The sequence below is a fragment of the Pyxicephalus adspersus genome, chromosome 8 (genome assembly GCF_032062135.1).
Source record: "Pyxicephalus adspersus chromosome 8, UCB_Pads_2.0, whole genome shotgun sequence".
In the NCBI taxonomy this organism is placed as follows: Eukaryota; Metazoa; Chordata; class Amphibia; order Anura; family Pyxicephalidae; genus Pyxicephalus; species Pyxicephalus adspersus.
In genome coordinates, this window is record NC_092865.1 from 70,680,460 (window position 1) to 70,705,445 (window position 24,986).

Genomic DNA, 24,986 nt, shown 5'->3' on the forward strand with positions numbered 1-24,986 from the left:
CTGCAACGTTCTTGATAAATGTCTTATTTATTATTACGCCCTAATGGCTCTGCCCCCAGCAGGAGCGTTAACACTTCCAACGCCGGGGTAAATAGGGAACATTCCCTCTCCTCCGTATGCATTGTGGAGGAGAGGAAATTCCATTCTGGGAGCCACAGCAAGAGGAGGCTCAAGAGCCGCATCCGGCTCAGGTAGATATTAGTAATATCAATTTGAATAGAGGAAAAAAGACAGGCTTTCTGTCAATATTTGATTCAAATTAAATATATTTATTTTTACAAAATTTGCCCTAGGCTTAACATAGATCTACTATGCTAATATACTGGCCAGGCACAGTAGTAAATCCTAAACTTGCTTGGTAACCCATGTAAAAGTAGCACATGGGGTCATGAGAGCAATTGCAATTTAAGTATTTCCCGATGTGTTTCGCTCATAAAGCTTCCTCAGGGGATTCTTTGAAACTGCAATTGATAACCAAAAGTCTGTTGGATTATTTGTAAGATGTTAGATTGGATGAAAGATGAAAAACAGGGTGTGCTAGAACAGTCTTATCATGTGCAAAATAGTAGAATCTTGTAAGGACATATGAGCCATGATATCAAAATAGAACCGGGTATTATTCTCAGGTGGAGGTAAAATTATAAATTGTGTATGTTGGTGGATAGTGGAGAAGAGCAGGACATCAGCAGCCGCCCAAAAAGGTCCAACAGACTCTTGGTTGGTTATCAATTGCAATCTCAAAGAATCTCATGACCCCTTGTACTACGTTTAACATGGGTTCAGTATATACCAAGAAAGTTTTGGATTTACTGTGTCTAGTCAGGGTATTAGCATTGTAGATCTATGTTAAGCCTAGGGCAAATTTTGTGAAATTAAACATATTTGTTTTAAATCAAATATTGCCAGAAAGCCTGGCTTTTGTCCTCTCTTCAAATTGATTTACTATATGATTTCAGGTTTGGAAATCTTAACATTCACTCCTTACAACTGACTTTCCTGGGGGTTAACAATATATTACTCACTATATAGTTATTTTTAATGACTGCATCCATGTTTCTTCATTGTGCCGTTTTAGGTTCCAGGAGCCAATACATTGCAGTATTTTAAACAAAGCAGAATCCTATAATTTTCTTTCATGGTATATCTTGGCTAAGTCATCAAAAACCACTTTGTGTAGGCCTTCTTGTTGGAAACACTGCTTTACAACGTTTAGAATGAGACCCAGTCTTCTGTCAAGCGCAAAAAGATGAGGTTCTGTCAGGATGGGCATGAGAGGGTCCTCAGACAGAGACTCACGCATGACATCGCTTAAAAGATAAGGATCCGTACCAAGGAGTTCGAGCTTTTGCAAAGTGGACTTCTTGATCCTAATAGTAAAGAAATGGCATGTTACAACCTTCATATTTTGTGTAGGCATCCCTTTCATTAAAACTTTATCTTTTTATATCAAACATTAATAAAATGGTGTTGCTTTAAAATAGAAATGTAATTTATAAAATAACCCTAAAAAAAACATTGAAAGACATCTGGAATGCTGAAACGTTAGAGTAGTTGACTTATAAATCTTTAGACAAGTAAAACTGTTACAGTTATGTATTTTAAATGTCCATTAAACCAAACTAATAAAATAGAACTATAGTTCTGTTTCAGCCCACCCCTACCTGAACACTTAATATCTAACTATTTTACAAGATTAGGTCCTTAATTAAGATCTGTGACCAACCTGCAATGGAAGTTAGTTAAAGTACATCTCTTGGCGTCTGTGTGCAGCTATGTGAAGTCTGCATAGGGGAGCAGAAGTTTGTTTTTATCTGAAAAGGTTGAGGAGAATGGTTAGGGTGGTGATATCAAGGAGGAAAACAGGACAGGCATCAGGAGAAAGCCCTGTTTGAATGACCATCCTATTAGACCTTTGATATATGGAGAATGTCCCAAATTAGAAATTTTATGGAGGTAATTCAAATAATCTTTTCACTGCCTTTTCTGATGGGGGCAGATCCCCTTTTATGGCCAATGTGGAATACAGTTACAGAGAGATAAATCCCCCTTTCCATTCACCCTATGATGATGCTACAGCCTTAACTTTAAAGTATCATTAGCTTCCCACCCTAAGCGACAGGCAGTAGGTCATCCCCAGGAAGAAGAACAGGATGAAGATGGCGCCGCCTTGTGATGGAACAAGGACAGGAGTTGCACAGCTTTAGTTCCGATGTAAATTGCAGCATAATTTACGTGCTTACATAGTGTCTAGCCACTGAACAATATCTATGATTATTGTCTTTCAGACAATACAATTCATAATTTTTTTAAAGATACAACTTCCCTCACCTCTTCCTCCTAAAATAATGGACAATGTAGTGTGGTACTGCAAAAAGCGATGCTTACAAAGAATGTTATTAATTGTGCCACTGGTCAATCTGTATTCAGTTGCTGGCTTTAGCTTTAATTTTTCCTAAACTTTTTATATCTGTTGTGGTTGCTACTTCCACCAGTCAATTTAGGCGTATTTACGTTAAAAAAAAAAAAAATGGATTTGGAATTTAATGGATTGGGGTTCTGCTGCTGTACTTATATAAATGTAAATTAAAAAAAATCAATTACACATGCAAAATATATACCAGATAATGGTCTAACTATGTTAGTCCACAACAATCATGCTATTTCATAACTCCACATACAACCTTAAGGCATCTGCCATTTTTCTATGTCTACCTAAAAGCCACATTAAAAGGACTCTCTGTTGTGCATATATATATAATATATATAAATGTTTGCTTTGTTAATGTTGAATGTCTTATGTGGCAGTGCCCAGCTCCCCATGCCTTTTATTGACAACTATTAATCCCTATAAAATGGCCAGAATTTAACAGGAGGATTCACCCTTAATAGACTTAAATTGGTATTTGCCACAACATTTAGGTTCACAATACTTCAAACTCGATTTGCTTATTTCAAACTATGAGCAATCAGCCCATACGTGTTGTATGTCAAACCCAGATTCACTTATCACTACCCTACCATTTTATCTTTCATATTTTGGAACCCAAGAGGGAAACTGAAGTGGCAAGAAACAGACCTGCAGACCAAATTAGACATTCTCTTTGACATAATAAACTAAAGTTCCAAGGGTTTTAAACCACCTTTAAGTATCTGACTCCTCAAACATGTAAGGGCTTCTTTTATTTAGTTTGCCTGTTTTATTTATTTTTTTTTTTTGCAGGGTTTAAAACAATGGTGCAAGATGAATTTCTGCTGGTGATTAGTTGCTAATGCTAGCATATGTTAAAGGTAAAAGTAATATTGTGTATCAGTCTGGTTAAGTTTGTGTCATAGATTTCACTATAAACTATATTAGACAATGTAATGTTAATCCTTTTTGTGCCCAATGTGGCATACAGGCTTGAAGTTTGTTTGTTTATCCAGGTAAATAAATACTGGATAAATCCAAGAATCTGAATATGTAAGGAAATGGAATCTATGAAGGAGAGTGATTGGTTAAGTCAGATAGATTCAGATGTCAAGCTTTGAGTTCTGCATTTAAAAATATTATTGGACAAGTCTGACACGGCTTGTACAGGCAGTCCCTAGGTTACATACTAGATAGGGACTGTAGATTTGTTCTTAAGTTGAATTTGAATGTAAGCTGGAACAGGTACATTATTTTAACAAAAGCAATTAGGACAGTTGAAACATGTTTGTCTCAACATATTATTAGACAGCGTGGTGTCAGTTACTGTAAAAAATTCTCACTGTAAGTTAATCACAAACAAAGTAAAAAAAAAAATCTTTATGGAGCCCAGACATACATTAACTTCTGTAGCAAGCTGTGCTTTGATATGCAAAAAGAGACAACTGCAGAGTCTTGGTCATTAAACAGAGGCTGCAGAAAGAGCTCAGCCCCCCTAAGATCATCCACAACTTCAGCGGTGTTTAGCAAATTATTTCTTCTGCATGGCATGCAAACCGCCCCCTCCTCCCTTCAAGCCTCCATTGTGCAAACCGCGAGCTGGAAAGCCCTGTTTGTATCTAGGAGGCAACCATATGTCGGATGTCCTTAACCCGGTATTTCACTTATTATGTCATTAGGTTTGATTTAGAAGAAATCTATTCTATAGGCGCTCAGTCTCAGCAGAGTATTGTGGAGTTCTAGTCAGCGAATATTATAGACCATGTGCCGATTTTCATCTGTGAATCTAATTTGTTTAGAAAAAAGGGGAGAGCAGTGTCTAGATGTTTAAGGTAGACAGTTTCCCCCATAAATACCTCTTAACATGATGTCTCTGTTCCCGTTCTGTTCCTGTTTTTCAATATGAAGTTTTAGTCCCCTCTGCTCCACTGCCCATTCCTCCACCCTCGACCCCACTAAACTAACTAAACTATTCAACCTCTCCCTTTCTACTGGTATCTTCCCCTTAGCTTTCAAACATAGTTACATAGTATGTTGCCAATGTTTTCACAACCCTGAAGATACCTTCGCTAGGCCTTTCTCTTCTTTCTAGCTACCGTCCCATCTCCTTTCTCCTATATGTTTCCAAACTTCTTGAGCGCCTTGTCTATAAAAGACTCACCAATTCCCTGAACACCAACTCTCACTTTGACCCTCTCCAGTCTGTCTTTCGTGCTGCCCATTCTACCGAAACAGTCCTTACTAAAGTGGCCAATGACCTCATCAGAGCTAACACAACTTTACAGAGCTAGTCACAACACAACTTTTCTCTCCTCCTTCTCCTTGATCTTTTCTCTGCTTTTGACACTTGATTACCCCCTTCTAATCCAAATCATGAACTTCATTGGTATCTGTGACACTGCTCTCTCTTGATTTGCTTCCTACTTGTCTGACCGCTCCTTTCAAGTTTCTTTTAATGGTAATTCCTCCTCTCCTACTATACTCCCTGTTGGTGTTCCTGAAGGGTGAGTTCTTGGACCGGTTCTCTTCTCCTCACTTGCCAATCTCATATCCTCCTTTGGTTTACAGTACCATCTGTATGCTAATGACACTCAAATTTATCTGTCCACCCCTGACCTCCTGTCTCCTTCAGTCCAGGACAAGGTTTCATGTCTTGATTTCTGAAACTCAACCTGGATAAAACAGAACTTATCATCTTCCTTCTCTCCACAGGTGTTACCTTTGGTTCTGACCTCTCTTTCACCCCTAACATTCAGAGCATCCTGAGGTCCTGTCACATTTTTACCTCCGCAAGATCTCCAAAATCCACCCCTACTTGTCCCAGAGACCTCCAAAATCCTTGCACATGCTCTTATAATCTCTCATCTGGACTACTGTAATATCCTTCCCTCTGGTATTCCAATAACCCAACTCTCTCCTCTACAATCTATCATAAATTCTGCAGCCAGACTTATCCATCCTTCTTACCACTACTCTTCCACTGCCTCTCCTTGCAGCTCTCTGCTCCCAGTCACCAGTGCCTGTTGTAGCATTAAGCTGGGCTAACTTGCTGTTGGTGTGGTTTTTGGCCGATTCACTGTTGCTTACCTTGCCTGTTTCTGACCCTGTGAATTTATCCTGCTTGGATTGAAGTTTTGCCTGTGACCCCTACTCTGTTTGTGTCTTACCCTTGGGTACCTCATCTAGTGGACAGATTACCTGTGTATGATCTCTTGCTCTGTTTTCTAGACTTGTCTCTGTTAGAATCTTAGTACTGCTTTATCCAGGGGCTCCTGGTTCTCTGCCTGCCCTTCCTCAGACACCATACCTCACGCACAAAGTCCTGGGGCAACCCGGTGCTGGGAGACGCAACCAGTCTTCCGAGGCTAGGCGGGGGCTCGCTATAGGTGAAGAGTGCGCATTGGATTGGTGGAGTGGTGTCTGGTGAGTACTGTTACTGGACCAGGGCCTTACAACCTGTTGATCTTGTCAAAAATTACAAGACAAAACAAACTTGTCATTTTTCTGCTAGTCTTCACATCTACTATCTAATCGAAATGAGGCAGACGTGTTTGACGCCCAGCCTGCGTGAGAACCACACAAGTGATACAGGTGAACAGAGCCACACAAAAATAAGAAATGTGTTATTTACAAGATAACCAGATAAAAAGAAAATAAACTCCAATTACATTTTGGATTTTGGGTTTAGGTACATTTTCTTAAAAAAAGTGTGAACTAAAACACAAAACTGTAAGACTCTGCATACACAGCTCTTCAGACTTCATGCACACACACATCGCATATCGCTAAGTGTTCTGTTCTCTAAGTGAACATTTTAGGAGCACCTGAGGACCATTACAGGGTTCCAGGGTTCCATCAATACCAACCTCAATACTGCTGTGCATGCAGGAGCACATGCTCCTTAATAATATGCACATTTATTTGCAAAATACTGCTCAATAAAGGTGTATGCAGTAACGTATTTCATTAAACCACAAAAATGTAAATGTAGAATTACCAGACTCTTTCACCAGAGAACTTCCCAACTACATACAAAAAAAGGTATAGGTGTCATGACAGGGGGATTGCTTAGGGCAGGAAGGCAGTAAGATGTTCTTGAGGAATCAATACTATGGCACAGTGTGCAATATATTACATGTTATATAAAGTAATGTAATATACATTATTATCGTTAAAGAATAGCTAATAGCTTTGTATATTTACTATTTTTCAAGGTTAACAAAAAGAACTGCACAATTGTAGTTTACATGTTCATAAGTTAGATATTGGCAGAAAACTTGTTGTAGTAATTAGTGTATAGAAATTCAGACAAAGGTACAGGGTCAATAATTGGTATGTGAAAGATAAAACAGAACATAACTAGAGACAAGGCAGAACAAAAACTCTTTTATATTGCAAATACAATCCTAATCCAAAACCACAAGATAATTAACAAGTGAACTTTTCCAATAGATGTAAGGAAGTACGTAGGTGTTTTTACATATAAAAGTGAAAGCTTTGACCCAGTGAAACTTCTCTTCTTTCATGTATCATTTCTGCTGCCATTAGCACCACATAATAAAAATGCTAAAATTGTTGAACAAGGTGGTTTACTTATTTTATCCAGCAATTAAATGGAACTTTTCTTTGCAATATTGGAATGTGCAGTATTATCAATTTCCTAGACTGGATTACTGATTAACGACTTTAAAATAATGCTTTGGTCACATCTACTGACCTGCAACACTGCTGAAGTGGAGCCAGAATAGAAAGGTCATCATATGAATGCCGTCCAAACCTAGTGAAAAGTGAAAACATGTTACGTAGGGTAAATGACTAATGTTTGTGGCCAGTCATAACGTTTGTCCAGTGGCAAAACTATAACCATTTTTCAGTAGGTAGTAATGGATGGATATGTGAGGGTATAAATATTAAGCAAAGTTTTTAGGCAACTCCGACAAACATAAACACAATTGGTGACACAGAAAACAACACTTTTTTTGGGGGGGAGTAAAGGTAAAATAAAACTGGAAGCAAAGATTATGAAATATGCTTTTGTTAGCATATGGCAGCCAATGCAGAATTAGCAAAGCAGTCAGTGCAAACCTGATAATCTTTGGATATTATGGTCCATAATATTTGCTTTTGTTTTTTCACTTTTACACATACAACTTTGAGGAAGGGGACGTCCTTTAGCTGAAATGTGTTGGATTTTCTGTCACATTTAAATAAGGAGTTTATTCTGAAAATAATGCATAGGTGGTTCTAAAACCTTTTCTGTTAACTATAATCATACCAGATCACATTGCTTCTATGGGGTTTAGGGACAAGATGGATTTTTTTATTGGCTAATGATTCTGAAAAGGAAATTTTTACCCCTGCTCACTGTTTGTACTTTCTGATTTATAGGGCGTTTTGTGAATCTCTGTTGTTAAATGGCTACTTTGACAATTTGGCTTCAAGAAAGACTGAAGTTGTCAAAAAAAATGATTCTCTTTTTATGAGGAAGTAAGTAAACAGGTAGACAGTGGAATAGCAGTTGATATAGTGTACTTGGACTTTGCTAAAGCATTTGACACTGTACAAGTGGCAAATGACATTTAATATAGATAAATGTTAAGTTATGCACTAACAACATACATGCTTCATACTGTCTAGGCGGAATACATTTGGGGGAGTCAGAAATATCTAAAGCTAGTAAAGTACTTTCTTGTAATAAAAGAAGAATAGACTGCAGAGATGGAGACATAATCCTGTCCCTGTACAAAGCATTGGTCAGACCTCATCTGGAATATGCCGTCCAGTTTTGGGTACCAGTTCACAAAAAGGACATTGTGGAATCTATTCTCCCTTGAGAAGAGACGTATAAGGGGTGATATGATCATCCTGTATAAATATATAAATGGTCCATATAGAGAACTCTCTTCCCAATTATTCACTTTAGGATCATTACAAAGAACAAGAGGGCGCTCTGTTCGTCTGGAGGAAAAGAAGTTTAAGCTCTGGATAAGGAAAGGGATTCTTCACTGTAAGGTCTGTGAAAATGTGGAATCTGCTCCCTCAGGAAGTAGTTTCAGCAACTACTATAGATTACTTTAGGAAAAAGATGGATTTTTTTCCCCTGTTGAAGCCACCAGGGTTTTTTTTCCTTCCTCTGGACCAACTATGTTTATATGGTTTCATATCTGGTATATGTTTATTTCCCTAGTGGTTGAACTTGATTGGACTTATGTCTTTTTTTAACCTAACCTAATATGTAACTATGTATTTTAACAATAAATTGTGTCTGCTAATTTTGCCGCACAATATACGCAATGCAGAAGTAGGTGTCTTTACATACTTGTAAATCTCATCACTGAACTCATACCACACTTTAAAAAAGAGCCATGGTTGTTGCTGCTCAGATGTGTAAAATTCCTTACTTTGTTTTACGTCAAACAAGAACCTGAACTGAATTTGTGCTCACATCTTTTCCATTCTTCAAATGTATGTTTGCTCTATCCGTATTTTTACCTTGGGCTTTCAACTAGAAAAAACACATGGCTAAATTATTTACCTTCAAATTACCTAGATTATTTACTCTCACAAGTCCCACGCCTTTTACGTGTACTTTGTATGCAGTGCAGAAGAAGGGGCCCCTAATTGTAAATTTTTAACTGAACCTATACCATATTCTGAATAAGAGCCGTGGTTCTAAATGCTCATATGTGTAAAATTTCGTACTTTGGCACAACTAACAGGTTGCCCAGAACCTAACCTGTAACGCGTCTTTTCAATTCTTTAAATGTATGTTTGCTCTACCTGTAATATTGCCTTGGGCTTTCAACTAAAAAGAAACACAACTAAAAATAAATATATTTAAATTTGTTCTTTACAGATTTGCTCTCACAAGTCCCAAGCCTTTTAAATATTCATTTCATGAACCATTATATATTCTCTCCTTTTGTTTTGTTTGTGGAGGAGAAACCCAGAAGCAAATATTAAGAGCACTTTCACCTGTGCACACAAGTACAAATGTTTCGACTAAGCTCCTTCCTATTTCTTTGTAATCATCCATTTTATCTGACTATGGACTGATGTCCTTGTGCAAATCTAACTGAGCTTAAACTTTACTGGGCTGTGCTGTGTGGTGGTCGTTTTGTTACGTAAGTGCAAAGGGCCTGATTTATTAAAGCTCTCCAAGGCTGGAGAGGATACAATTTCATTAGTGAACCTCAGTAATACAGAAAACCTGGATTGGATTTCTTAAAGTAATTTGCTATTTGTTAGCAAATGTTTGGAATCCTGGACCAGATCCATTGCAGGTTTTATTGATCACCCAGACTGGAGAGGATAAAAGTGTCTCCTCTCCAGTCTTGGAGAACTTTAATGAATAGGGCCCAAAGTGTTTGAATAGTACTTGTGCAACTGAACGGATAGACATTGATGTTTGTAAGATTTAGTGAAGTCTACAAGAATTGAATGAGGGTGAACTGTGCCTGCTTTGTTGGGCTCTAATCAGTATCAAACTTTTTTTTTAAAGAACTGGTAGACAATGGTATTGAATTAGTAAAAGAATTTAGGCGTTTAACTTGGCAAAGTGAATTATCACTCGGGGATTATTCACTGAACTTAGTAAATGAAGCAAAATTCTTTCACTGAGCTAGGTGCATTATCCTAATTTAGAGTGATAATTCACTTTTCAAAATAAACAGCCTAATCGCCTTTGGTAAATCAACCCCAGTGTCTTAAAATAATATTTTTATTAATACATCATACACTAAAGTAGAGCTTTTGAAATGTTTGAGTTGCACTCTATACAATTATATTTGTATATAGGGTATACTTGTATATAGGGTAAAAGCAGTTCAGACACATGGTATACTTAGCCAAGCATAAAGAAAAGGAAAGTAAATTCAGTATAAATTGTAAGTGTACACTTCTTTTTAAGATCCGTTTTTTAGATACTTGAAGCATGACCAAAAGCAAATATACAGTAGCCATAATATTTAACTCATATACCCTTTCATTTACATTTACATTACAAACATTACAAACTTCATTTCACTGTCTATTGTTTAACTTACTAAATAAAAAAAAAATAAATTAACTTACTTATCTAAAAAAAAATAAATTAACTTACTCATCTAACATATTTCTTTCTCACCACGTTTTATACCAAACTGCTTTGCTTTTTATGCAAAGTGACCTTTCTGTTTGAAAGCATTCATCTGCTCACCTTCTTTTTGTTGTATGTGTCCACTTTGGAATTCCATCATAGTAACAGTCAATATGAAGTAGCATTTGATTAAATATTTAGAGTGTTTATTTACCCTCTTCCGTTATCCAAATGCAGGAGGAAGGTCTGATTCCCAAACTTCTCAAATGTCTCATAATGGTGACGGTCTTGGTTGCCTTTAGTAGGAGAGAATAGATATTAGCTCAATAGGGTAAAGAGAAACTGCTTGGGTTCTTTTTTTAACTTTTTTGTATTCTGACAACCCAGGATAAATAAATAAATAAAAAAATCAGATTATCAGTACAATAAACACTAATGATTGACACAAATATTACAATATTAACTAAAACAAAATTAACAACCAGAAACAATGGGCCTGATTTAATAAAGCTCTCAAAGGCTGGAGAAGATAACACTTTCATCAGTGATCCTGGGTGATACAGCAAACCTGGAATGGATCTGGTGCAGGATTCGAAAACATTTGTCCAATCCCAATGTTACTTCAAGATCATATTTATCTACGTGTATGAAAACTGGGGTGTCGGTGTACCATTTTCTATAGATATGTATAGGGAAAAATTAAAGATGACTAAGAAAGGGGAAGACCAATGAACCAGATAAAGCATGATAGGTGGAGAAGAAAGAGGTTAGAACAGAAAGCGGAAGGAAGGAAGGGGGTAGGAAAAGGACTGAGGACTGAGGGTTGTTTTATTCAGGGGTATGATTGGGTGAACCTGCAGTCGAGTCTCCTTGTATAAGAAGGCATCAATATTTAGACGTATAGGTAAACTGCATTTATTGAAACCAAGTTTGTGTAAATTTCTCAAGGTTCCCAAGCCCCAAAGACACAAAATCTTCAATATGCATAATATTGTTTATTTTATGAAGCTAGTGAGTGAGAATCAGAGGGGATAAACCCTTCCAACAGGCTTGATATTTAGGCCTTTGCTGCTTTTAACCTCCTGGGCGTTTCACTGATGTCTGACCTTCTGTACCAAAAGCGGTACACTGTTTTTCATGAAATTTTTTTTTTTATATATTGTAGATCTGTAACTTTTTGAAATATGTCCAAACTAGGGTCTAGTAGATATCCTGAATATAAAAAAGTTTGAAACACACAATCATGTAAAAGGAAAATAAATAAATTTATTAATAACATGGAATAAAAACACAAAATCAGCTTAAACAAGAATGCATAAATAAATAAAAAAACACTGAAAATGCAATAATTCTGTATACTGTATACTTTGTGTTTATTTTGTATTATTTTGTATTGGATACAGGAGTTTGTATTAAATCCAATACAAAATATTTAATGTTACCGCCACATGGACGGGCGCACGCACTGACGTAATCAGGAATCACCGAAGGACGCGTACGCCGGGGGAAGGAGAAGATGGGGATCCGGCCAAGAAGACAGGCATCCCATGCTGGAGATGGGCATTGACGCTGGAGAACTCTGCCGGAGGGTGGGATCCGATGACGGCACACTGGAGGATACAACACCAGGTGAGAAACACTTGATTCTATTTTTAGCTACCCCAAGCCTAGTTCGGGGTACACACTTTCAGCATTTTTTTTTTTTTACCCCAAACTAGGCTCTGGGTAACTGCCCAGGAGGTTACCAAATGCCGTACAAGAGATCACTTGCATTGCTTTTTAGACATGGCGGAGACATATGGCAGAACCAGCTTGGGTTTGTCTCTGATGTCAATCTCAGTCAGACGATGGATAATATTTGCTACATCGGACCAGTAAGAAGAGAATGAAGGGCACACTGAGTAGTCTTTATTATTTGTTCTTAAAGTATATACAATATGTCAAAGAGATCTGCTTGATAAAAAAAAGTGTATATATAAACCCAAGAACAAAAATGTAATATATGGTAGCTTAACAGTCCTTAGACATACTGGCTGCATTAGCACATTTTCTGCAAACACAGAGTATACCCGATGATAGAAATCCAATGTCCTTGTAACTTGCTGTGTACTGAACTGAAATCACAGGGCTATGTCAGTACTATGAAGTTTCTCATCAGATTCAGTCCTATGAAGTTTTAATATGCTTTCTGATTTTTCATAAGTAGTAAACACTACCCAATATAGGCTTTAGAAAGTACAAAAAACTACAGGAACTAGGGGATATCAAATTTATCCGATGCTTTCAAGAATCATATTGAAATGTATTACATAGAACTTTGATTACTTTGATGTATTAAGGATAAAAATGACAACACATAACAATGCACATATCTGATGCAATAAAACACAGGCACATAACTGTGATGCCAGACTCAAATGGCTGAGTAACATTTTATGGTTTTAATAATGTATATGCAACATATTATTTTTCATAAAAGCTGCTACACAAGACGTTTGCAGTGGCATGGTTAGGAAATCCATCTCCCACAACTTTGCACAACTTATTTTCCTTAATAAATGCCTGTTGAAAGTAATACTTTACATTTAAGTTTTAATTCACAATACCTATTGGTACTTTAAATATATTATGTATATTTTTTTCCTAGAGATTGGATATGGGGAGGCCTAGTTAAAGTTTGTTTAATGAACTACATTAGGCACATTTTAGGATTTTATATATTGTCCTTATTCCTCATTAGTTAAAACAAACTAGTGTTGTTTTATGCTATATTCTTTATAAGAATCAGCTTTTTTTGTAGATTGCGGAAAAAAATTAAAAAATCAAGCACCTCTGACTTCCAGTGTGGCCTATGGCATTTTCCAGTATTGAAGTGACAAAAGCTTACCTGCCCATCAGAAATTGGTGGTCAGGCTGATTGTAAATCTGATGAATTCCATCTTTCGGTAAAGAAAGTGATGACTGTCAAAAAAACAACCCCCCCCCCCAAAAAAAAAAAAATCTACTTAAGCAATCAACAATCATTTTGTTGATTGCCACTTTCATAAATGAGAACTGAAAGATTTTTGTATAAATGCCATTTAAGTAAATAGGCTCCAGGAATTTAGGTTTCCTAACAAACAGGGGTCTTGAATAATAAATTTATCATTGGACTCTCCTTCATTGAACACGATCCCCAAAGTATATGAATAAACTTTTACTAGAACCAATAAAACATGCTTTCACCAAACCATAATTATTTAAAATTATTTTAGGGGATTGGTAAATCCACAATAATAAAAAGGAATATACGACTATAGGACCTTTCAATAAAGCTTACCTAAATAATTGTTTTTTTACTCAGCAAACTTTGCACTTGATTTTTATCTGGCTTGTAATGTTTAAACTTTGAGAGAAGGGCATTTATAGTCCTCAGAGATAGCTGTGATCAATGTCATTGTGAATTGATGAGAATACAACATGGGCAAAGAGCTGAGGAAGCTATCTGCTAACAAGTTACCTTGCAAAGTTAACAAATATTTTTTGTGCTTATAACAAAAGTTCCAAATAAGAATAAGGCATTTTTAGGGCGAATAAATGATAAAAGATAGACCTCTGACAAAATGTAAATCAAATATTATGCTACTTGGCAAAGCCTATTTTTTTATCTTCCTTGCACTGAAAAAGAGAAGGTTATCAGAGAACTTTAATAAATCCGCCACAATGTGTTTTCATGCACTGAGGCAAACCGCACTAAGGAAAATAATGTTTATATTAACATGTGTGCCAACAAATGTATACTGACGAACATTGTTAGCTTGATTTGTTATCATATGGTGGATGGATGATGGAACTTGGAGCTAACAAACTAAATGACACAAAAAAGAAGAGCATTTGCTATTTCAATAAAAATGTATCTGAACAAAGAATAAAATTGACATACCCATAAAAAAGTCCAAAATAGATAGCTCTATTAAGTCAAGAAGTCGAGTTCCTTCATTGTAGGGTGCTGTAACTTTTACTGTGTCACAGTATTTCGGATTCAGTTCCCAGCTGTAGAGAAAACATATAATAAATTTAGATCTTGAAATATAATAGTCATAGTAATTAAACTGGGGATGTAATAAAACTTTGTCTAAAGCTGCATACACACGTGCAATTATTGTCGTTGGAAAGGATCCTTCACTAACGGTTCCAAAGACTAATGACTGCACCATGCATAAACGAGTGCTGTACATACAGCACTATGCAGAGGGGAGGGGGAGAACGAGGGAGCGGCACCCCGCTGTGTGCTCTCTCTTCCCTTGCATTAGGATCGTTCATCGTCAATCGTCCGTGGATCCGCCATGACGGTTGTTCAGGTGGTGGACGACGGGCGCTGTACACACGCTAGATTCTCGTCTGATATTGGCCCTGAGCTGATTATCGGGCGAGAACCATTGGATGTGTGTACGTAGCTTTAGCAGAGGTTTTATTCACTGTAAGTGTTAATAATCTATATGTCTATGGATATGTGATGCTAAAGTTTTATGGGACTTTTCCAAGTGTCTTTACCGATCATTAGGACAACGCAAAGGCTCAGGCAGAGGGTGAAGTCAGGACTAAATTTGAGTCCAATATTTCTGGATCTGCTATGTGGACATAGTTTTGAGTGAAGGCATTAACAGCCTATACAATTTGTCATCAGGGGCTTTGTCTGACTTTCCCAGGTTGTGACGGCATTGTACATAATGAGCTTTGCATACATGATTAGATACTTTTAAAAACTGAGAATAACTGTTAAAACTTCCCCAAACTGAATGCAAAATCTTTACCATTGTGATAGTTACCTTACACCTCACTTTCTCTTCTTCATATTACAAGTCTCCTAAAGCTTGTTTGACATAAAAAATACTAAAAAATATCAGAAAATGTCAAATAATTTAGGTATTGCCTCCTGTTCATAATCGTCAAGGCAAAATAAGGGGGAATCTCTGGGCAGCAGAGTGGCTCAGTATTTGGCAATCCGGCCTTTGCAACGCTGGAGCCCAGGTTTGAATCTCAGCCAGGGCACTATCTGCATGGAGTTTGCAGGTTCTCCTGTGTTTGTGTGGGTTTTCTTCCACTTTCCAAAAAAATATGCGCTTAGATTGATTGGCTTCCCCCTGTGATTTTGATTATGGTGGAGACATTAGATTGTGAGCTCCTTTGAGCGACAGCTAGTGACATGACTATGGACTTTGTAAAGCGCTGCGTAATATGTCGGCGCTATATAAATACCGTGTAATATTAATAACTAACTGCAAAGGTAAAGATTTTTCATCCCATGAGTTAACTTTAAAACAATTCAGTTTTTCCCCCCCGGTATACACCTAGAGACAAATTTCAACCCCCCAGAAACCCCTTTCTCCCCAGAAATGATATTTGTACCTAAGTTTATGAATTCTTTATGGTTTCATCCTTGCGGGCTTAAATAAGGAGAACCCCTTTTTTTTAATCTTTTGATAGCTTTATATGTATTGCTGTATAACAGTATGTACTTGTCAGTGGAAATGTTTTATATGTTTGGGATATTGATGTACTGATTTTTAAATTAATCCATAAGACAAAAGCATGGCATATTATCAATAAATTATCTCTGCCACCCTTTTCTTTGTCTGTAAAAATCATAGGAAATAAAATTGCAGCCAACAGGTGGCAGCACATCCTTTTATTATATGTCATATCAAGTCATGTGTAGGATTGTGTGGCATGTTGTATCCACACCACATATATCAGTTGTATTTATTTAATACCACCCTACATGTTTTATATTGTACGTTTAAAATATCCTTGTAAATGTACATTATAGTGTCTAAAATATAGTTTATTAAACTACGTGCCTGTCATAATATTTATGCATTTATTTATTATATAACGGACTGTATAATAGATTTTATCAAATGTTGTTGCTTACCGTCTTCTACAATAGTAATACAATCATACATCAGTAGTGATAAATGGTCGGTTTTAGTAAAAAATCTGCTTTAAAGCAGCATAGCAGAGGACAGTCTAATGGACCTATTACACAATTACATATACATTTTAGGACACTAATAAAAGTTTAGTACACACTGTATGGGATGTTTATGATTTTTAGTGTTTTTGGTTAGATAGGTTATATCACCATACTGATTTTTATTTATAGCAAATATTTGAGGAGAGGTCCGTCCTCCACTGCATGGAGTTTCTGATTGCAGGCAATGTTCCTTCTGCAATTAAGCTTACGTAAACCCAACATTTTTACATTACAAAGAATGGTAGACAACCCTTCTATATAAAGTAAAAATGTTGGTGGTTTTTGTTTTTTAAGTGCAACATAATTAAAAAAAACAAAAAAGGGTACAGTACTGCCCCTTTATGTCTTGATTGAGACTTAATGGGAACACAGAGCCCCCCGGGATATCTACATCATGCATCCTGGAAGGCTCTCGCTGCCCTTTTCCTCCATGGGGAAGGAGATGCCGTTTTCACCCATGCACAGATTGGCTCTCTTTTTTTTCCCCTTCACAGCAGCTACGTCACTGGGCAATGCGAGATCAGGTGACGGGGCAAGAAGACCGGAAGAGAAGGGAGAAGGTGGAAGCGCCCGGCGCTTCCCTTTTACCGGGCCAAAGAGATATCCCAGGTGAATTCAGGATTGGATCACATGAAGGACCAGTGCCATTGAGGGATCTGTGGGATTAAAGGTTAAGTGTATTTTTTTGATTTGTAGTTTACTTCTGATTTTTAAGTTTACTTCTTCTACTTCCTGATCAAACCCCGCCCATGCTCTCTACCTCAATCTGTGTTGTCACCCCCATTCACAATGTTACCCCAATCTGTATTGTCACCCTCCTCCACAATGTTACCCTAATCTGTGTTGTCACCCCCATCCACAATATTACCCCAACCTGTATTGTCACCCCCATCCACAATGTTACCCCAACCTGTATTGTCACCCCCATCCACAATGTTACCCCAATCTGTATTGTCACCCTCATCCACAATGTCGCCCCAATCTGTATTGCCACCCCCATCCACAATGTCGCCCCAATCTGTATTGTCACCCTCCTCCACAATGTTACGCCAATCTGTGTTGTCACCCTCCTCCACAATGTTACCCCAATCTGTATTGTCACCCCCATCCACAATGTTACCCGTCAGGGAGCAATGATTTATCTTTTGACTTTACATACTCGAGGAACAGAAGAGTATATTTATTGGTGAGAATTGACTAGAAACTTGTAGTGCTCCTGGAACATCTTTGATCTCAATTGTTTTTGTGTTTTGTAAGAAAAACAATGAAACTTAAAGCAACATCTTCCCCACACATCAGACATGTGAATTATTATCCTACAGCTGGAGAACCAGTGAGATCCTTTGCCCAGCTTGTATGGCCAAAATGACTGAAAGTGTTTTACGGTTCCAGAAATGGGGTATGGCTGCTGATGAGCAACAGATTCTTCATAACTTCAAATCTCTCATGGAATCTAACATGGAAAACATTTGATATGTAAGCCATATTTAAAATGGTACACTACTAAAGGGTCTCATAGGTCCTTACGATTTGTTTACCTTGCTTAGAAAAGTGCACAGAATACCTTTAAGTATTTGTCACTCCAGGGCTGGAGAACTTTACAGTATGCTGACATTTGCAATGGAATACTATCATAGGCATGGAAATGGCACCATTTATTTTAATACCATAATTGGGGTACTAGGGGAACCTAATGGCAATCATCTGGTGTGTGTGTAAAGGTGGAATCACATTGCTGGCCATCCATGTAACATGTAAAAATACAAAACAAAAGTACTATGTGCAGTGTGTAACTTTTTACAATTCATTTTAAGACTTTTTTTAGTGCATGTAATACATAGTTTGATTTATTTTCTTGCAAAACAAAGATGCATCATACAAAATCTTTTGGTATAGGACCGTTCAGCCTGCAGCCTGTTTTTAAAGAACCGGGTCCTAAATGTTTTATTTTTATATTATTATAATATTTTACACCAGCTTTTTTTCCTTGACCTGTTTTGCTGGTGGCATATTTGAGAAATATAGACTTGGATATTGTGAAGAGGGCAAGGACATGTCAGCCATTGTAGATGAGGCAGCTGTTCTATACAGTCATATACTCAATGAATGGGAGAGAGTAATCAGACAACACAAAGTGGTTGCTAGCCATTGTGCGAATTCTAGTGTCTCATCTGCTATTAAACTTCCAGGTTTCTCCCAACATTGAAGGAACAAAAGAATATTATGAGTAATGATTTCAAACATGAAACACTGAAAAGTCTTCACAGTGCCCTATACCTGGATATAGTTCCAATCTATATTTCAGTAGAAAAGGCTGGGGCCCATATCTCTAAAGTATCCATGGAAACTATCGTTCTGGTTGCTTTGGAACAATATTTGATATGGAAAGGTGAAGGGAACAGAGAACGATAAAAAAGCGTTTGTACTATACAATATAGTTCTATGTATTGTTTGCAAAAAGGTCACTGTACATGAGTTACATTAGTACACTAGCTGAAGTTTCCAAAAACAAAGTAAAAATAGTTTTCATTTAAAGCTCTGCATTGCAATCAAACTATATACAGCAGTAGGAAACTGATTTCCCTGTGTCCCCATGTTTATGTAGGTTTTACCAACTTCTTTTCCCCTTATGTTATATATATATATTTACTTTATTTTCTAAAGGGGAAACCTTTACATTGTTATGCCTTTGTTATCCATTATTCATATGTACTATTTTTTATGTTGGTACTGTCGCTGTGTGTCCTGATAACCTTCCATCTACATCTTGTCGGCATCTAAATTTTGTTTGCAAATATCACTGCCGATCCACCACAACCTGTAAGAATTCTTCAGTTTATGTGTAAAACAGCTACTTGTATAGGGCAACAATATATACGGGGAACAGCATTAATTTATGCTACTGATATTTAGTATGTTTTATTTTTACTGATATATACTTGTCAAATTATAGTATATTATTTTAGCATTTATCATTTCTGCACACTCCAAGTAGCATTATCTAAAAATAAAATCAAAAGCATATCCTGCACTCATTTGTGCAATTAGTAAAATAGTAAAATGCAAATCACGGAAGCTGCTCACAAAGGATAGGCAAATCCCTATAGAAACACGGTGAGAAAGATTTTGCTGCTACTAAAAATGAATGTTTATATTATTAGAATCAAGTGGTAACTGCACCAGAAAAATAAGTCTAAACACCCATTGAGGCAGGGGTCCCCAACCCCCGATCCGCAGCCCACTAGGGCAAAGTCTAAGTTTAAACTGCACTGGTGGGTAGGTTTGTATATCCACTGCCAAAATTAGTTATATTGCTTCCACCAGGTAAAAAAGGAAAATTGCTTACACACCAGTATGTAATGTAATGTAATTCTTATTATATAATTGCAAGTCCAACATTTCATCTTGCCAATGGCTGATGATAACATCATGCATCTTCATTTTTGTAAACAATCATTTAATTGCTTTTCTAGAATATATATATATATATATATATATATTCTTTTCTATAGAATTGTGCAATCCATACTCAACAACTACCGTAGTCTGGAAAAGATAAACCGCACCCAAGTCATTTGGTTCCTCTATAGCAGTACATATATCTGCTCTTAAAACAATAGAGAGTTGTATTCAATTACTAATTTTACCTGTTTTGTTTTACATGCTAAACCCCAACTTAGAGGACCAGTGTGTCCCCTTTACGTCAAGGTGACTTTCTAATAGCTATCCTAAGGTCGATATAGATCTTAGAGTCATTTGACCACACAAACTTCACCACTTCATCAAAGCAGGCCTCATCAACTCACATTGTCTTGGCTAAAGAAGCATAAACCAAAGCTCTGCCAAGTGTATATTAGCACTGACTAGAATGAATCTTCATTATTAAAACATTATACAGGATTTATCCAGTACTGGAGCATGTAACAATTTAAATAGCTCCGACATACTGCTAAATTATGGTACTAAAGATCACTTCTGTGTCCCTAAACTTAGACCGTGCAATGGAAAAAAACAAGGAATTATGTAGTATTCTTCAAACATAACTTCTTTCAAAACATGTTTTATTTTTGAGTCTTGGCATAGCCTGGTCGTACATTGAATATAATTCTATCACTTCTCATCTTTTTAGTGGCTGCTGCATCTATGTACAGGAAAACAAGCTAGCAACAGCAACATACATATAGTTTATTTTGGAAAGATTCTGTGGACTGATTGATATCTTTTCATGAATTATTCAGATGGAGCATTTTCTTACCTGGGGAGATGTAGAAAGTTTTAAATAATTTCTTATCTGTAGTGATTTCTCTCACTTCTTTGACAATATTCACTAGACGCCCAACCACAGGAGGAATTCTTCGAAAATCCAAGATTCTTTATAGTGAGAGAAATAAATAAAACTCTAACAATAAATATATACAGCTGTATGAAATGAAAAAGGAAATTGTTACATGTCTAAGAATCTTTATTTTGCATAACGGAATGACCACAGTACAGAAAGAGCAGCCCGTTCTGTTCTACAGAGGCTATGGGAAGTGGAAGGATACAATAAACCCTGTTAGTGGTCAGTTGTTTAGTGATTTGGCACAATGAATTCCTAAATAATCATATGCAACACCAGTATTAATGCAATCATGAAAATTGTTTTGAGTGGTAAAAATCTATCTTGTTCATTATACATAATTTATTTAAAAATTGTTTTTTAGTAAAATTTAGTATAAGTAAAAGTATTAAAGTTGACTGACTGAAAAGGTGTTTAAACCCTTATTTTTAGAAACTTTTTATACCATGTTTTTTAATACAATTCGAATGTAACAATACAAGGTATCAAGGACTTAATTTTGAGAATGTTTGTCAAGAAAGTCATAACATAAAACAGAATACAAGATGAGAGATTATTGCATTAAATGATTGGAACAATTTCTTTTTAAAAGTATGCTGTCGTACATCTCCATTAAATTATGGAAAGCACATAACAGAGGTGTTTATAGAGGATCAGAATAAAATGGGTGCTGGCCAAAATAATATAGGTATAGATGGATGGAGTAGGACATCAATTACTCGGGATTGACAACTGATGGAGTGGACAACTAAGACTCTTGACTTCGAGCTGCTCCACAGACCTTCATTGTTCTGCTCTGTAGATGGCCTGGATCATCCATTATTGAAAGATGGGGTAATAATAAGAAGTAAAATGGGGGTAACCTAGAATTGGGGACAGGTGTAAAAGAATGCTAACGTCTTAAGATACTTTATGAGGGGCATGAAACATGACCAAAGGGCTTAGGACAGAGAGATCAGGAAATTACATGTTCTAAGTCAACCCAATATTACATGTCCTGGACTTGGAATTAGTCTGCACTGGACGACTAATTGTGCAAAGTGGGAGGCTCTATAATAGAGACTAGAATCTGGAAAAGCAAAGCAACCCATTCATTTGGAAAAACTGAGGATTTGTATGTATGATAAGTATGCTGAGCCTAGCAGAAACTGTATGCCAAAAAAATCTATGGTCTGAAAAAGGTAAGGCAACCTAGGCATAATGTTCATCTTCAAAATGTTGCACCTACCCATCCCAGAGAACACTCTCTGCCTCCACTGATGGAGGTCACTCTGAACTGAGTTTACCAAGGGGAGGAAATTCAATTGCATGATATGGTAAATTTTTTGCAGAAACCTGGGTACCCAAGTACTTAATAGTTGTTCAAGCCCATTTAAAGTGACAGTGAGAATAAGGAGTACACTGCACAGAAGGTGGAAGAGAAACATCCAGGACTTCTTACATTTGAAGTTGGAAGAAGGCCATCTTTAGTTCATGTAAAAGGTTTGGAAGGATAATAACTGGGTTGGCCACATAAAAAAGCTGACTGTGTAGACAGTGGCCTTGCTGTTACCCACAGTAATTCCTTGAATATCCAAGACTAAACGCACACCTGCCTGGTTCCATTGTGGATAGGAAATGGGTGCTGAGAATGAACCATTGAGCAACAGAGATCTAGTTAAGTGTGCACGTGGCATTGCCCAGCATCTCAAGATAACGCATAAAGCCATTGTGATCAGAGGCTAAGTACACACATGCAATAATTATCGTTGGAAAAGAACGACAAACAACCGTTCGTCCGATAATCATTAACAAAAAAGTTCACAACGACTGGCCAACGACGCTGACGAACGAGAAATGTCGCTGGAAACGAACCTCCACCCCAGCAGGTCTGATTGGGCGACGATCGTTTGCGTGTACAGTCGTGTAGTGATCGTGGATTGTTCTGTGGTACACTTTCTCCTTTACATGTCATTTCCTGCATCGTTCAAACGATTGTATCTAGCGTGTGTACACTATTGGTGGATTATATTTGAACGATAGTATCGTTACAGCATTTACAGAATTGTGTACAATACGATCGTTCAAAATAATCGTGCATAATCGTTGATTTGTTGTTAGTTGTTGGTTTTCTAAAGACAATTATTGCATGTGTGTACCTAGCCTAAGTCATTTGAACATTCAAAGAAACAATTAAAGGTCACAGTGTAACTTATTGGGATCCCTGTGGGTCTTGGAGGTCAGTGATTTCAAGTGTTTCTGGTACTGGTCAGAGAAGAGATAATGGGAATAAAAGTATGAACGCAACAGGCTTAAATGGCATGAGGTAAAGTTTAGACATATTTGTTGACATATATATAGAAATGCAACATTTCTAGCTCAGATTGATCTTAGTGAATTTGTTTATGCTGGGTTTTAAGGGAATGTATAGTGCTGGTTCTATAAATGTAAACCAGGATTCCCAGCACCATATTATTGTTTTGGGTTATCTAACCCTAGCCCTTGTGGGTCACATACAGGCCAGGATAATTAAATATCATTTTTGGGTGTTGCTCACGCAGAACTGCCTAACAGTAAAATAAAAGCTGTATGCTTTAAATGTGTTTCTATGTATAGTTTAATTAGCAAAACGTATTACTGGTCTGTCCATTACAGAATAGGCAAGGTTTGGGCCAGGGGTGAATGAGATTGTGGCAAGTTTGGGGGTTAGGTGATGGGATGGTGGCTGCTGCAGTTTGGGGTGTCAGAGCACTTAGATGTAAGCAGGTAAGAGTGAGAAGGGAATGGCTGTTTTATAAGCAAGAAATTGGACTTCAACTGCTACAACATTATTTTGCTTTTTACCAACTAATGTAATGGTTATTTTCTAATATAAATTTACCAATGGGTATCTAAAGAAATATTTAAATAATCCTCTAATAACTACAAAATCTATTAGTAAAATTGTTTTTTTATATACCTGTCCAGGTGGAAAGCTGCAATTTCAGCATTGTGCCTCTCAAAATCAGAGAAATAGAAGAAATCTGGGGGCGTCTCCTGATCACGTTCTTGTCTGCATGATAAAAAGGAAGAAAAGCAGTATACATTGATGATAAAATAGAAAGATTTTTTATTAGTTTTATCATCCAACAATTAAATAGCATCTATTTTAAGGAAAAAGTATTTGCAAGAAAGTTCCCATTAAAAGATTTATATTATTATATATATTATTAAAAGAATTATATGTGTGATAATGTCCCAGTGTGAATCAAAGTGTTTGTATTTCTGTCTGTCCAGTTCTGAGATTTTTACAGCTCAACCACACACAACACTTACACAGGTTACACCTATTTCTATGCTACAGGTGTCCTCTCTCCATCCAGCCTGAAGACTAGACAACAAAAAAGCTAAACCAAACTGATAAAGGCATCTTTATACTTACTCCTGTCAGCAATAAGTTTTACCAATTATCAGCAAGTCAAGTTCTTTTTTTTTTATACTAGGTGCACATTTATTGTTTTTATTGATTCCAGGTTGCATTTATTTGTGTCTTATGCTTGCATTAGCAGTGTTGTAATTTTACCAGAGACATTACTACATCACATGTTAACACACAATACACACCCTTGGCACTTTGTGGTCCCATTGTTGTGTTACTTGGTGCATTTTAGTGTTCTGTGTCTATTTTTGGCTCATGCCAATGCTTGCCATGATGTGCATGAATGTGTGCTTTATTACAACACACAGAACATTGAAGAGTTAGTGGATTCTTGCTTTCTTCCTAAGAAAGTTATAACATTTTACATTTATAATATTTTGTTTAGAAATTATTATTTATTCTGAAATAATATTGAAAAGCAGCTGGGCATCAGCTTGATGTTTGAAGAACCAGAATTTTACAGTTATTGTAAAAGGCGCATACCAGTAAAAGAACAACAGAAATCATAAAATAGCATGATAGATGATTAGATGTTTATCAACACAGAGAGAAAATGTAAAGTATTATTCCTATACTCGGCAACCAAAAGTTCATACAGGAGCCACATTTTTCAAATTTTCGATCCATGGGGCACCTGCATAAAGAAAACGAACAAGACAAAAAGACGGTGGTGGGATTTCCTATACTATCAATCTTTGCTTATGGTACAAGAATTTTCTTTTGCTAAGACTACAGACACGCAGTGCAAAA

General features: G+C 36.7%; 1 protein-coding gene across 1 annotated transcript in view; it reads right to left on the minus strand.

Moving 5' to 3' along the window:
• Positions 1 to 1,034: 1,034 nt before the first annotated feature.
• Positions 1,035 to 24,986, minus strand: part of LOC140337491 (extracellular serine/threonine protein kinase FAM20C-like) — a 35,849-nt gene continuing 11,897 nt past the window's right edge. Inside the window, exons 4-9 of the mRNA XM_072421242.1 lie at positions 23,778 to 23,870; positions 20,756 to 20,871; positions 14,407 to 14,604; positions 10,699 to 10,780; positions 7,125 to 7,184; positions 1,035 to 1,367 (exon numbers count right to left, since the gene is read on the minus strand). Coding sequence (XP_072277343.1) covers positions 1,121 to 1,367; positions 7,125 to 7,184; positions 10,699 to 10,780; positions 14,407 to 14,604; positions 20,756 to 20,871; positions 23,778 to 23,870 — 796 coding nt within the window. The 3' untranslated portion in view covers positions 1,035 to 1,120. The remainder of the gene's footprint in view (positions 1,368 to 7,124; positions 7,185 to 10,698; positions 10,781 to 14,406; positions 14,605 to 20,755; positions 20,872 to 23,777; positions 23,871 to 24,986) is intronic.